The sequence below is a fragment of the Epinephelus fuscoguttatus genome, linkage group LG4 (genome assembly GCF_011397635.1).
Source record: "Epinephelus fuscoguttatus linkage group LG4, E.fuscoguttatus.final_Chr_v1".
Lineage (NCBI taxonomy): Eukaryota > Metazoa > Chordata > Actinopteri > Perciformes > Serranidae > Epinephelus > Epinephelus fuscoguttatus.
Window position 1 is genome coordinate 31,351,765 of NC_064755.1, and position 13,968 is coordinate 31,365,732.

General features: G+C 41.2%; 1 protein-coding gene across 4 annotated transcripts; it reads right to left on the minus strand.

Annotated features, from left to right (window-relative positions):
* Positions 1 to 7: 7 nt before the first annotated feature.
* On the minus strand, positions 8 to 13,580 carry dnm1l (dynamin 1-like). 4 transcript variants are annotated; one of them, XM_049573154.1, is made up of 20 exons: positions 13,365 to 13,580; positions 11,747 to 11,891; positions 10,767 to 10,796; positions 10,044 to 10,090; positions 9,459 to 9,530; positions 9,229 to 9,315; positions 8,958 to 9,120; positions 8,525 to 8,645; positions 7,244 to 7,375; positions 6,887 to 7,093; positions 6,638 to 6,758; positions 6,399 to 6,554; positions 6,176 to 6,265; positions 5,982 to 6,074; positions 5,446 to 5,499; positions 5,167 to 5,238; positions 3,258 to 3,431; positions 3,037 to 3,146; positions 2,766 to 2,925; positions 8 to 729 (listed from the first exon to the last, which is right to left on the minus strand). In XM_049573154.1, exons 1-20 carry the CDS (start codon positions 13,464 to 13,466, stop codon positions 673 to 675), a joined length of 2,193 nt encoding a protein of 730 aa, XP_049429111.1. In that variant the 5' UTR covers positions 13,467 to 13,580; the 3' UTR covers positions 8 to 672. The 4 variants fall into 4 exon arrangements, with proteins under 4 accessions (XP_049429111.1, XP_049429112.1, XP_049429113.1 ...); XM_049573155.1 differs by lacking the exon at positions 10,767 to 10,796; XM_049573156.1 differs by lacking the exon at positions 5,167 to 5,238.
* Positions 13,581 to 13,968: the final 388 nt, after the last annotated feature.

Consider the following 13,968-nt stretch of genomic DNA (forward strand, 5'->3'; position numbering starts at 1 on the left):
CTCTGCAGATTGTCTGTTTCTGTGTAATTAAGTCCAATGTACAGTGACATGACACATTACAACAACTCGAGCAGCTTTTACTAACGGCTCTTGAATGTACCGAAACCTCTAAAAACTTCTCAGATAACTTGTTGAAACATGTTAACAAAGGGACAAATATGGGTCTGATGTAAAATAGTTTCATGTCATCATACAAATAATACTGTTACCAACAGAAAACAGAACAATGTGTACAAATATTGGGGCTTATTTCCCAACAAACATATCTGAATTAAGTGCATTTGTTTGGTACACAAGTCCAGAAAAAGATCTGACATGATAAAGAGAGCATCTCCATGTTGTAGCTTTAATTCAAACCTACATTAAGAACAGACATTCCTCAGCAAGGCTCCACATAGTGGTGATGCATAATGTTATCTATTTATTTATTTTAATTACATAAGAAAAATATAATAATCTAGGACAGAAGCACGTGTGATGCTGATGGTGAGGAGCTGATATAAACTGCCCTTCGTTAAATCCGAGTCCTTACTGTACATTAAAACTATGTCTCCATATACACATATCCACAGCAGTGTGTTTTCAAGTTGTTTCGTCTCAGCGGCCTGAGGAGCAGGAACTGTTGGATGGTCCGTGTCGGGATGAAGAAAGCCTGCTGAAGAGAGGCCGCCCTCACCACAAGTGGGTTTCTCTGATCTCTGCAATCACCTGGCTGGCTTTCTGCAACGCCTGGACACAGAAATTTTAAAAAAGGGTGTAAATGAAAAAACTCTGTATTATTCCTGTTCCCTCAGCTCATGCTTTTTGGGTACACATACAGTTTCTACATCAGCTAGTACTTATTTGAGACATATTCATGTTATTAAGTTGTAGTTTCTCTAAACTGTCAGGTGCCCATGTAGACAATGAAACTGTTTTTGCCTGCTGTAATATTTCTTCCTATCCATACTGGCCAATTAAACGATCCCTTCCTAATGTGCCTACAATAAAAGCGATGGGGGACAAAATCTACGCTCCTTGTTCTGAGCAAAACTGTATTGTAATGTAATATATACAAAGCCAATATGAGCCATCTAAATTAGTCAAATCTAGACAATGTCTTCTAAAGCTACAGCCTTTTTAGCACAAAATTCCCTCTTTGTATTACCATCGTTTTGCTGCAGCTTAACAAGGAAAGACAGAGTTTCACACTAAAAGACTGTGGGCCCTAACTTACACCCACTGCAAAGTGGCGCAACACAACTCAACTCACAGCTAGTTTCAGACTGATGCAGTTGTCGATTTCATTGCTAGTGCCCATGTTGTTTAAATAGCAAATGCACTTGTACCCATGGGCATGTTGGTGTGGTAAGATACTTTGTTGGGGTACTGCTTTGCTTTACTTACTTAGTGAGACAGACAGACAGATACTTTTATTTGTCCCTGTGGGGAATTGGTTTGAAACACAATCACAAAGTCACCATCAATATACACAAACCAATGTCAATACCAAATTTGAGGCAGCAGAAAGTGATCGCCCCATTGACCCACAGAAACCTGGTCTTAAGTCAAAGGCAGTACTTTCCTGCTGTTTAAAGGGTGCGTAATTCAGACAGTGAGATGTGCCAACATAGGTGGGTTCACGACGTGTGTGCACTCTACTTGTTACACACAGGGATGCACAGATGGGTCGTGGGTGGGAGAAATAAAACATTCATGAGGAAACAATCAATAACCTCTCTAAAATGTGAACACAGCAGAGCAGAGAGCAGAGCAGAGAGAAGAGCAGGGCTCCCCATTAAGAGAGACGCTGTGAACATTTACACGCCGAGTAACTTCATTGATTATTTCAGTTGCTAAAAGTTTAGTTCTGTTTCCTCTGTCAAAGTTCATAACTACATGTTTTATTTTTATTTTTCTAAGATTATTTTTTGGCTTTTTACCTTTATTTGATAGGACAATTTGAAAGGGGGAAAGAGAGAGGATGACATGCAGCGAGGGGCCACAGGCTGGAGCAGAGCCTGTGTCTGCTGCAGCAAGGACATTGCCTTTGTATGTGGGACACCTGCTCTACCCACTGAGCCACTGAGCACCCCCAGTTTTTTTAGTTTTGCTGCTTAAATGTCCCACAATATTTGCTGCAGTGACATTAGTGCTTTTATTGTGTTATTTTCAGCAGAAAACCACTCGCTTCTCCAATGGGAGGTGATGCTCTGATTGGTTGAATTCGTGTTATGCCTAAAACACACCTGTGATAAATTTAAGGACTAAATACAATCCTTTTGCCCCTTGCACCCTACTTTACACCCAGATTATGTGCTGTTTAACCAGCAAAAGCCGAACACACCCTAAATGCAGTTTGGATTAGGCATTATAGAATCATTTAAATAGGTGACTTAAGTCTGCCACTTGATTCGTCTCAATCAAACTGCTGAAGCCTCAAATAAACTTCAGAAAAAAAACCTTTCAACGTATTTTTGAGAACCATGGATTTTGTCCAGCATCACTTACACTGAAATCACTTCATGAAAAACTCCTGAAGCGCTCATATGGGCACTGGACTATTGTTTAAAGACAGACTTAATTATAAACTTTGAATCAATCTGTTTAAGCTTCAAATCCCTTCATGTCTTAACTTCTTATAATTTATAAGGTCAGATGGCTTTATTCGTTTGTTGTACTAGAAGAGTTGAAGTGGCGCGTTAATGTTTTCATGAGCAACGAGCATATGACTGATACAGGATCTTGTTTTGGCGATCTGAAGTGACACTTGATGAATCTGTTACCTTGAGCATGTCAGCGGCCTCGTTGCGCCTCTGAGCCATGTCCTCGGACTCTGTCAGCAGGTCGGTCAGCAGGCTCGTCTTGTATAACTGACCCACCAGCTCACTCTGCAGGCAGTCCTTCACGTGGTTCACCAGGAAGTGCATCACGGCCTTCGGTACACTGAGGCCAAACAACAACAGAGGGTGAAGAGACAGATCATGTCATGATTTCAAAGATCGCATCATGGTGGGTGAAAACAAAAAAGAAAAGTGAGGCTGATTACACGTGTACCTGTCCTGGATGTTTTTTCGTACAATAAGAAAGTATGATTTGATGAGTCTCTCGATGACCTCACAGTCCCTCTGCTCCCGGGCAGACAACTTCCGGGACACTGGAACAGGCTGGGAATGATATTGCATCAAATGAGTTTGAGTCTGTTGCAAAACTGATATAAACGGTCAGGGACTCTCTCCAAAACCTATTCATCATGTTTACAAATGCAGAGTACCCACCACATCTAACAGGTTGACAGCATGGCCCTTCTGTGGGCTTGCAGGAAGAGGCTGGAGCGTGGCCCTGTCACCACCTGCTGCTTCCTCTCCCTTTTTCAACATGCCCCTCCAGTTCCCCGTGCCGCCATCTGCCTGCTCGCTGACAGGGCCGCTCTGAGAGCCGCCGGCTGCTGCCTGAAAGGAGGAGAGAGACAGGGAGTCAGGACGTGTGAGGCATCATGCACAGGGTTGCATGCTCAGGAACAAATACAGGAACAGAATATTAATGTTAACTTTCAAAACAAGTTTCAGATTGTAGCATGCAAAGGCCTTCTTTGACTTCACTGCAAGGAAGTTAATCTAGAGTTTTGTTCATTCCTCTAAATTAGAATTGAACAAATCGGAGGACTGTTGGAAAACACTGACAGGTAGAGAGCATAGAGGATATAACCCAGGGTTAGGATTGGATGATATGAAAATAAACGCAGGGTTCCCACACGTTTTCATAGACAAGATTTCTGAAATTTTCCATGACTTATCAAGGACCCATAATAGAATTCCCATGACCATTTACAGCGTATAACACAAACAGAACTGTGTAGTATAAATAATCCAGATGTTAATTACAATATTCTAGGTGGTCTGCGGACACAGAGCAGTAGAGCTCACTGAGCGGCGGAGTGACAGCCGACTCCTTGGTTCACTTGTTCGAACAAGAATGTTCCGTACCTTCAATATACCAAGCTCTACTTTTACAGCAGAGTGCACATCAGTGCTCTGAGTGGCAATCAAGAGCCCTGAGTTGCCCCTGTCAATTGCTCAGTCTCAAAACTGTGGTACAATTTAAAAGTAATGGGGCACTGGTATGGAAACTTTGGGATTTATGACCCTACATGATACATCACTCTGTCACAACATTTTATTTTTGCCCCACTTGCCCGGCATTATTTCAACATATTAGATTTAAAGTCTATTCAAAATTAAATCCAGCAAGCTGGCATACACGGAGGGAGAAAAATGTGGAGAGAAATCAGAAACGTACGTGAAATAAAACAAAGTGTCACGACACAGTGACAAAGAAGGTCATCCATGGAAGATAACTGTGACAATTTTATTACACATGACAAAATTCGGTGACTTTTCCAGGCCTGGAAAATGAGATTGGGGTTTTCATTACTTTTTCAGGTTTACCATGACTGTGGGAACCCAGAAAATATCCTGAAGTAAGAGACTTTACTGTAATTTCTCCTGAGAAGTGACAACCCTCTTACTCTGTGGTTGTGTAAGGTCATTGCAGCAAATATTGCAAATCAATAAGCAGGACTAATTTAAGATAATAAAGGATTTACATGATTAAAATTTAATATTTTCTCATTAATCTGATGAAGTAGGTTTATTTCTCAGGTAGTGCATTTACCAGATAAGCTAGTGGGAGATTTTTCCATCTGGTTATTTTATCTGTTTTTTTTTTCAATTATATTTCAAGAAAATGTACTGTACTGCTGTCTCATTATACAATTACATATACAGTGATAAATCATGTTGTTCCATATCGCCCACTCCTACCATGACTACTAAGGTTTTTTTTTGTTATTTCAAGTAAAACAGCACATGCCAAATGAGTAGAATTTTAATAAGCAATATTATATTAGCTGTGTTTCATCTGACAGGAGCAATCAGCATGCAGCAAAAAGGGGTTAGATTCAGATAGTGAGTGAAGGTCAAAGGTCATCATCCAGTTTATGTGGGGTGAAAACTGCCCCTCAAATCCCACCATAGGACTCCAGGCATGATTTGGGTGAATTTAGAAGAGTACAAGACTTCCAATGGGATCTGAACACAGTGTAAACTGTGACATAATGACAACAGTCAGGGCTTGTGGGTGGGCAGAGGTTAACATGTGGGCAGGCAGTGAGGTAACGGGACACACCTTGGTGGCCTCGCCCTCGAGAGCAAGAGGCTCAGTGGGAGACAGAGACTGCCCACCGGGGCCTTTAAGGGACTAGAGAAAGACAACATCATGAAGACAAGAGTGGACAGAAAACTGGCAGGAGCTACAGGCAGAGTTTTGCAGGAAACTTTGTATAATGTGAAGAGAACAACTGTGTTAGATTTAATATAGAAGAGTTGTTGACTGAATCTGTATGTGCAAGAAAATATGTTAAAGCCTGTTACAAAGAAACAGAAAAATTTCGAAGGCTGACTGTACCTTGTCTCTGGGGACGGCAGAGGGCAGATCTCTCATTCTGTTGCGTCTCTGCTCCTGTTAAAAAGAAAGTTTGGAAAATGCAACTCTTACAAACATCATATAATAAGTCTTGTTGAATGTGATGTCACCACAGACATCCTAATATGATTATAACTGTTTCTATGATAGGTTTGCAGAGAAGCACAATGGAATTATTATCAGCATGACACTGACTATAACCATGTTAAATCAGGAGTTATTTTACAGCACAGTTTTTAAAGAAATTAAGGTGAAAGTCAGCTTAAATTACATTTAACACATTGATGATTTCCTCACATGTTAACTGTTGTAAAAGAAAAGAAAATGCTGCAGCGGCTGTTGTTGGATTACTTTAATGAAAGAAGAACAAATATGTCAGATGGTGCAGCTAAAAAGTTTAAAAGTCACATACACTAGTAAACGACACAGAAAAAAAGTATTTCAAGCCTTGATTAAATGTTTAATAGATGATTTATGTGGAGTCAGCTTCCACTGAAAGAGGTGTAACGCCGTCTTACCTCTATGTTATTGTTCATGAGGCCACAGGCATCAGCAAAGTCCGGGTGCTTGGTGTTGATATAGGCCAGCTCAATGGCAACCAGATTGTGAACCTGGGGGGGGAGGGAAAAAAAAAAAAAAAGACTCATTACTAAGATGCCCATGATCTTAAATGGTATTTAATGTGAACTGTAAATTGTGAACAGGTCCTGACCATTTCATTGGTGACTGGGAGTCTCTTTCTGAGTAACGAGGTGACCACTTCGACGATGGCATCATGGAGCTTTGGAAACCTCAGCAACTCCTGCAGAGATAAACAAACGTCAGAACAGGGATGTGGTTTGTGTAAAAAGAGGTGACATTAGTTTGTGGATTCACAGCACACCTCTATACTTTAGTTTTTAATTTTAATGTACACGTGTCAGCATGTTTCTCACCTGTGTGCTGTAGTTGCTGCAGTGCTGGATAATCCTCTGCATCTCCTCATGAACCAGCTCCACGCAGCGCAGACTGGGCTCCTCCAGGCGCTTGACCTGCCGCTTCACCAGCAACTCAAACGAAACCTCAGGCACAAATAAAGCAGGCCTCGGGCCCTGTCAAACACAATGAAACCTTAAGTCTTCAAGCTGCCATTTGAAAACACATATTACAAGTTAAAGAAGGAGCAGAAACCCACCGTTGCGTTTCTGATTGCTGTGAGCACATCAATGGTTGTTAGACCACCCAGAGGATCGACTGACTCCAACGTGCGACCAAATGTTTCGTGAAATATATAACAGATTCTTGCTCCACCACATCTGAAAAACAAGAGATGAAACCATTAAACATACAGGTTGAAGTTTACCTAGAGCACCCCAGAGTTTTGATGTTGGCACCCTTTAGTGGTGTATGAAGGTACGTGCAACTGAAGGGTTGTGTAACTCACAGTTCAGCTGTCTCTATGTACTTGGCCGTGCCCTCTATGGTGTGGCAGTACTCTGCAGCAAACTTGGTGATGAGCTGCAGCAACGTGGCGCTCTTGTCTTCGACAGGTTCACCGTAGCTGTTGAGTAACGACTGGTACTGCGCTGCCAGCACGTTGATCCTCGTCTTCAGCTCAGGAAGACAGTCTCTGATGTGGTGCATGAGTAACCTATAATGAAATTATAGAAAACAGTTTGACAGGAAAACAAGACAGGAGATTTGTTACAGATGACAACAGTGTAATAACATGAAGGATTTAGAGGTCTCAGAGGTGGATTTGTCGCACAGAGAGTAAAGATCAAAGTGATACATAAATTACCTGTTCAATGTTCTGGCCAGATATTTGGTTCCATTTCTGTTTGCAAGGGAGGGGTACTTCTTTTGTAGGAAGGCATATTCATCACGGATGGCGTCTGCCACCAACTTCTTTTGATTAATATCCAGCTGACTCCTAAGAAAATGGTCAAACAAACAAAAAACAATCATGGAGGTGAGTTTGTGTTAGACGTGGCTTTTAGTGTATGACCACCTCCACCCACCATGTGACTACAAACTAGCATCATTGACACAAACTGTCAAGGATCAAGGTGATAACAGAGGAAATGGTGTACGAATCTGGTCAAAGGGCTCCATTTTCAACACGATAATTTGGTATGAAAATGTGAATGTTTGGAATAATTGAAATTGTAGAGAACAGCAAGAATAGCTAGTTACTACACGGCTTTGTTGAATACTCTGAATAGCAGACCATCGCCATGGATGCAGTTGTGATCACAGAGACTTAGCAAAAGCAATAAAATAATTTTCAAAAGAACATTTTGTGTCAAATTATTGTTTTCTGATGAAGGTAACCGTGTAGTAAGCTGGAAGAAATGAATGAAGATTCAAGCCCATCGCGTTTGGGTCCTGCATCACCCTGTTGGGGTTTTAATTGCCGCTGGTGTCGGCACCACCACTCCTTTAGCCACTGTCTATCCCAAACTGTAGTAAACGTTGGTCAGAAACAATCAAAACAAAAGCGGAAAAGCCCATTTGTGGGAGCAGATCGGCTAGATACTGAATATTGCTAGTGAGTATGGTGCTTTTATCAGAGTACGTGTTGTAAGCTTGTTGTTAAATGTGCATTCAGCCCTTAATGTAGCGTTACGTTAGCTACTTAGCTGACGTTAATGTCAAGATCTTGTTGTCATAAAATCAAAACCTGCATGTCATTAAAATAACACTGGGAGCACTTTTTTATGAAGTGCTCTCCAACAACAACAACGCTAGGTGGACACACACCTTCAGAGCCACCCAATATGCACACTGCGAGTCATTCTTGCCAAATGCAAAAAGATTACTGAATGCAAAGCCTACTTTGCTGAAGCCATACTCCCATGGTATTACACTTTATTATATTTACTTTATTTTTTCTGTATATGTGCATTTTAAATCATGCTGTGAATAAAACTCCGTGCCATCTGTGCTCTGCTTTACCCTGCAGGTTTCATGATTTTGTGGTGACGCCAAAAACAATCTGACAATAAAAGTTTGTCTGTTCCCCCCTTCTGTCCTTACTTCCTCCCTATCTAATTAATGTGGCACAAAAGTTCAGTGTTACCTGTTAACAACTCCAATAATGCCCAATTTGACAGGAATGACCCTGCCCATCAGTACGTCCATGGCATCTGTGCCAGCATCCATCAGATCCAGCTTGGTCACCACTGCTAGTGTCCTCCTGCCTGAAGACAAAGACATCATACACATGTGACTACAAGAAACACCACAGAGGCAGGAATACAAAGAGTACATGACAATAAAGTCAATAGAATAAGCTGATGACACAATTCAAGTAAAAAACAAGTCAAGTAAATTGTATTCATATAGCTCAATATCACAAACTTGCCCCAGGGGGCTTTACAATCTGTACAGCATATGACACCCTCTATCTTTAGACTCTCCCCCCAAAAACTTTTAAGGGGGAAAAAGAGGAAGACACCTCAGTAGGAATAACTGAGAAAAGTGATGAAATTAGAAACAAGACGACCATTTACCATCAGGGTCAACCTCGCGGGCCACTTTAAGGGCCTCTGAGGTTGCCATGTCTGTGTTGGCAGCAGTCACAGCCAGGATGATGGAGTTTGGGTTGGAGATGAACTTGAAGATCAATTCTCTGATCTGGAGCTCGATGTCTTTGGGCTGGTCTCCTACCGGTACCTGTTTTAACAGAAAAAACATACATTGACTTCAATCCATAAAATTAATTCAAATTCATGCAGGGTCATTCGAGTTCATAGAGGGTAGCCAACGGGAAAGTTATCTCACCTTTGTAATGCCAGGAAGGTCCACCAATGTGAGGTTCACAACGTGTGGCGAGAAGATTTTCAGGTGAATGGGTTCATCACTAATACCCTAGGGGAAAAAACAGGCAGATATTGCTTCAGAGGTCAACTCAGGTTGATGCTGATATTTGGAGATTATCCAGTTTCTCAGTGGATATCACTTCTTGTTTGGCAACTTTTGACGTTCCCTCTTAATGGCTGTAATTAGCATACCTTGTTATCACCAGATATTCTGTCCGTTTCTGCTTCAATTTCTTTCCGGATCTCCTCAAAATCTGTGTAAATCTGAAAGAGAAGTTAAAGCATAAATGGTAAAAATCTCAATATTTTACTGACATAATTGTGAGCAGGAGTTTTTGATATTCAAGCAACAATAACATACAGTAACAATAAATAGGACAGTGATTATTTTCAAAGGGACTTCCTGTTGTGTCATGAGGTTATCAGCAAATGAAAGGGCTTCTTTGTTCACACTTCAGGAACTCTATAGAGCTCATGACACACAGTTCAACCTTAGAGAACACTGACACAAATATTTTTAACAACTGAGAGGGTGTGTGCCTGATCTCAATACAGATTAACGATGTTGCTGTTGTACAGTCAGCATACCACAAACTTCAGAATGTCCTGCAGCTAATCCTTACATGTCAGTGAATCAATACAGGAAACAGAACAAGGGTGTTTGATCATTAAACCCAGTTCATCAAATATTCAGGTGTTTCTATATTCAGTACAGCAGTGGAGGGAGACTTCATTCAGCGTGTTGTTTTCTGGCAAACACAAGGGCAACAACTCTACCTTGTTTTTGGTGTGTAGAAATTTGCCCCACTCCTCTCCTTCGATGCCTGCAGAAATACAAAGTCAAGGACAGATGTTTCAGTTTCTGACGTGACAGATGTGGCCTTGAGAGCAGTGTTACTATTATTATCACTAGTGCTAAGTCTCATGGGAGTAATTCTCTGTTGGCAAAGATGGGATGGAAAAACTCCTCAGAGCAAAAGATCCACAGCTGAGGAGTTTAAAAAAAAAGTGTAAGAGTGGAACAATTGTTGTTTTCACACAACAGTAATGGAAGCATATTAAAGCCTAAAGCAAAAAAAAAGTGCAGTTTGGGAAGCAGGGACCTAGAGTGTGTTTAAAAACAAAGTAATTATCTCAGCTGCAATATTCAACATCGCAGCAAAAACAAGAAAACAACAATATAAGGGTGGAGTCTGTTAGTCATCTCAGAGGAAGCTGGCATTTGAGGACATCACAGGTGTCATAGGTGGAGTTTTAAACGTGAAGCACAAATGATTAATTTCGAAGGAATCTTCTGATTTTCTTTGTCTAAATTCAACTGACAGAACCCAGCCTAAATCAAGGGGAGGGCTTGAGCTGAATAAAGTGAAACCATGTGGTTTGGCGGTGTCAGAAAAGCTACACAAATGCAGGGCAGGATGGGGCAGAATGGGGCAAAAGAGATGGGGGAGGTTATGTAATATACAAACACAGTAAGGTAAAGAACAAGGAAAAGGAGACCTCTGTAAAGGCGCCCATTTTTCTTGGATTCTGTGGTTAAAGAGAGACGACAGGAAACAAAAGGGTTAGCCCGGCTATCTGCAGCCCCTGCACGACACTCTGCAGCAATGCAGAGTCACTCTGAGGCCATTCCTAGAGGACTGCACTGAATAAATGCTGGGTCTTGGCACATTTCCCCCCTACTGTTCTTTTCACTGAGAGGGGGATGTTATCAGTGTTAAACTGCTGTTCCTTACACAATATAAAAACATACCATAGTTCAATAAATCATTATGACACTGCAGCAAAAAAAGTCTCACAACCACAGAAACTGAAAATCTCTATTATATTTCAGTCTTATGAAATGTGATGCTCTTGACAAGTGAAAGTGAAGCAACGTGAAGTTAGACTGCTGGATTTAAATGACTCTTGACAGCTTCCTGTCTGAATCATGCCCTATCTGCCACATCCCCATACATTCACTTGACAAAGTGGATTGTGGAAGTATACCAACTACTCTGCCTAATGCTACAGTTCCTGACATAGCTTCACCATAATCGGCCAGGCCAACATTTCGGCCAGCATTAGCTTGTTGCAGATATATAGTATCCATGTTTATATGGCTGATAAGTGACAAAATATTGCAGAGCATAAATGTCAAACAAGGTTTGAGGTTCCTTTACATAGTTTGTCTACTAGGCAACAGTAAAATCAGAATCAGAATCAGAATCTGTCACACTTGGTATGTTTCTATCATAATTTTAAAAAGTCCACATCAATTTAAAAAAGTACTGTCAAGCTTTTTTGTTATTAGATTTTTTTAAAATACCCAAATATCAAAATTAGTATTTGTTTCAAACATCCAGAAGTGCTCTGGCTATACTGCATGTACTGTATAATGTGTATAAATGTAAAAATATCAAATAGTTTAGTTTGCAGGAGAAGATTATCATGCCACAACTCCACAGATACAGAAGCAACAGAGGTGATAGTGATATTACCATTCTCTTCGTTGGTTTTCCTGCGGTCCTCTGCATCGATGTGCACTAGCTGTAGGATAAGGGGCCGGCGTGTGACGATGCCAGTGCCACGTGGCAGGATGTCCCTGCCAACCAGGCTCTCTAAAACCGAACTCTTCCCACTGCTCTGTAGACAATAACAACAACATCGTAAATAAAACTATGAATGAGGGAGATTGAAGTACTAATGACTCACTGCCCAGAGAAATCTGTCCTCCCATTATGCACATACAGGAAAAACACACTGTGCTGGGGTTGACTGTATTTGACACCACTTATTCATGTGTTACTTCAAATCTATTAGCCTGTTATCACTGCAGGAGCTTCTCCAGGGGGCCTGGAACCATTTCAGGAGCTCAGAACCTCAGGGGTGAAGTCGTCAGGGCTGAACTTTACTCACTGATCGATCACAAGCCTTGCAGCAGCTTCAGCTTGTATGCAGTACTCATTCACACAAGCACTGGGTGGCACTAAGCAGACATTTCTGTCTTTTTGGCATGTGGGTAGAGTAACTCCTAATGAGATCTGGTGAACTGAAATACCTCACTTAGGTCACTTGGCTAGCGATTCCTTTTTATTGGACTGGTGCTGATTTCCTTAGTTGGCGATAAAGGCTGAAATGAAGCAGTAAATCTAGTGCTGTTTTCACTGATATACAGGTAGGTCTATTAATAGACCCGACAGGGATAACCAATACTTGGCATCAGGTGTCAGTTACAGCTGTCCTTAACTGAAGGTCTTTGCCGATCTGGGCCTTTGTGGAGCCCTGGCAAGGACAAACAAAGTGAATCAGGCATTTAAAACATCCTCTGGCTTGCCTTGTCTCACTGTAACACCATCGTACGCCTGCCAAAAGGTCTGAGACAGCCACATCCTATTAGCTGACTAGTGAAAGTAAATGTGTTAGACAAAACCTGCCGCTTTAAACCAATTAGGCTTTAATGTGTACACAAGATAGTTTGGTGGACAGTGAGAAAGTGTGCAAGAGAGGAGAGGTGTTAGTGTTTTGGTGCTGTTGAATTGCACTGTGGTATACTGAGAGGTGTTTGTAATATTTTAATTATCTTAATGAGGGTAGATTACATACAACTAATAACATATTAAAACCTTTAACAAAAGCTGGACATTGTAACCCTTATAAAGGTAGGACTTATTGCAGTGTCTACAAGTTATATTAACCAGGTTTAGTTTTAGTTAAGTGTACCTAATAAAGTGCCAACTAAGAGTAGATTTTACTGTGTAAATGAAGGGAGGATATTTCTAAAGCCTAAACCCTTCTATTCTTAATTAATTATTTATTTCCTGGATGGTAATCTGAAGGCTATGTGGACACTTGCTCGTCCCCTGTCAGCCACAACATAGCTAGCTACGTTGAGTTTAATAGTGAGCTCACATGTAGCTAATGCTAACTTAGCTGCTAACTCAGTTTATCTAGATTTGCGTAAAAAGGGGACACTTATGTAACACAAATCTACACAGGTCTATCACGCCTGCACGAAACTGAAACAAAAACTGAGGTTTACATATCAGATGTAGCCAAACAATAAGTTGGCGCAGGCTAACTAACTTGCTAGCTGTAAAGCCAAGTGACGTTTCTCACCTGAGTTCCCACAACAACTATCTGCGGCAGTTGGATAATGTCTGCGCCGACCGTGTTAAATACATCCTGTAGTTTGTTTATGACAGGTATGAGGGCCTCCATGAGCTCCGGTACTGATCCCGACCTGTCAAATACTTTCTTTACGCTGCCGCACACGGGTACAAAGTCATTCAATGTCCCTCGGCTAAAAGCTACTGGCGTCTCTTTGGATCTGCGAACAACTGCGCAGACAGTTGGTCACAGTGGAATTATGGGAGTTGGAGTTTCTGGAGTCCGACTCAGAATTCCTGTGGTCGGCGTTTTGCTTGGGCTGAACTACATTTCCTATGCGCAACATCACACTCACGTTCCACCAATGAAAAGAAAGATAATTATTTTTCCGCTACGCAACCGTTACTAAGGCGGGTACCAAAATATTTATGCGTGAAACCCACGAATAAAAGCATTCTTATATGCTGAAACCGGTTTGACTTTATTCATCTTATAGGCAGAGGCTTAGTTTCTGGAAAATCTGCTAACTGGAACGTCTGTGAATGCCAAAAGTACAGTCATGTGTTTGAATTTAAAACATAGTACTATATACCACTGAATTTGTCATCAGTTT

Bases quoted from the DNA above. Each gene is read 5' to 3' on its own strand.
- dnm1l (XM_049573154.1), bottom strand. From the start codon at position 13,466: ATGGAGGCCCTCATACCTGTCATAAACAAACTACAGGATGTATTTAAC. The intron at 8,646-8,957 runs GTAAATGGTCGT...CTTTGTCTTCAG, and splicing joins CCGCGAGGTTGACCCTGATG to GCAGGAGGACACTAGCAGTG. The intron at 2,926-3,036 runs GTACACGTGTAA...GTTTGGCCTCAG, and splicing joins CGAAAAAACATCCAGGACAG to TGTACCGAAGGCCGTGATGC.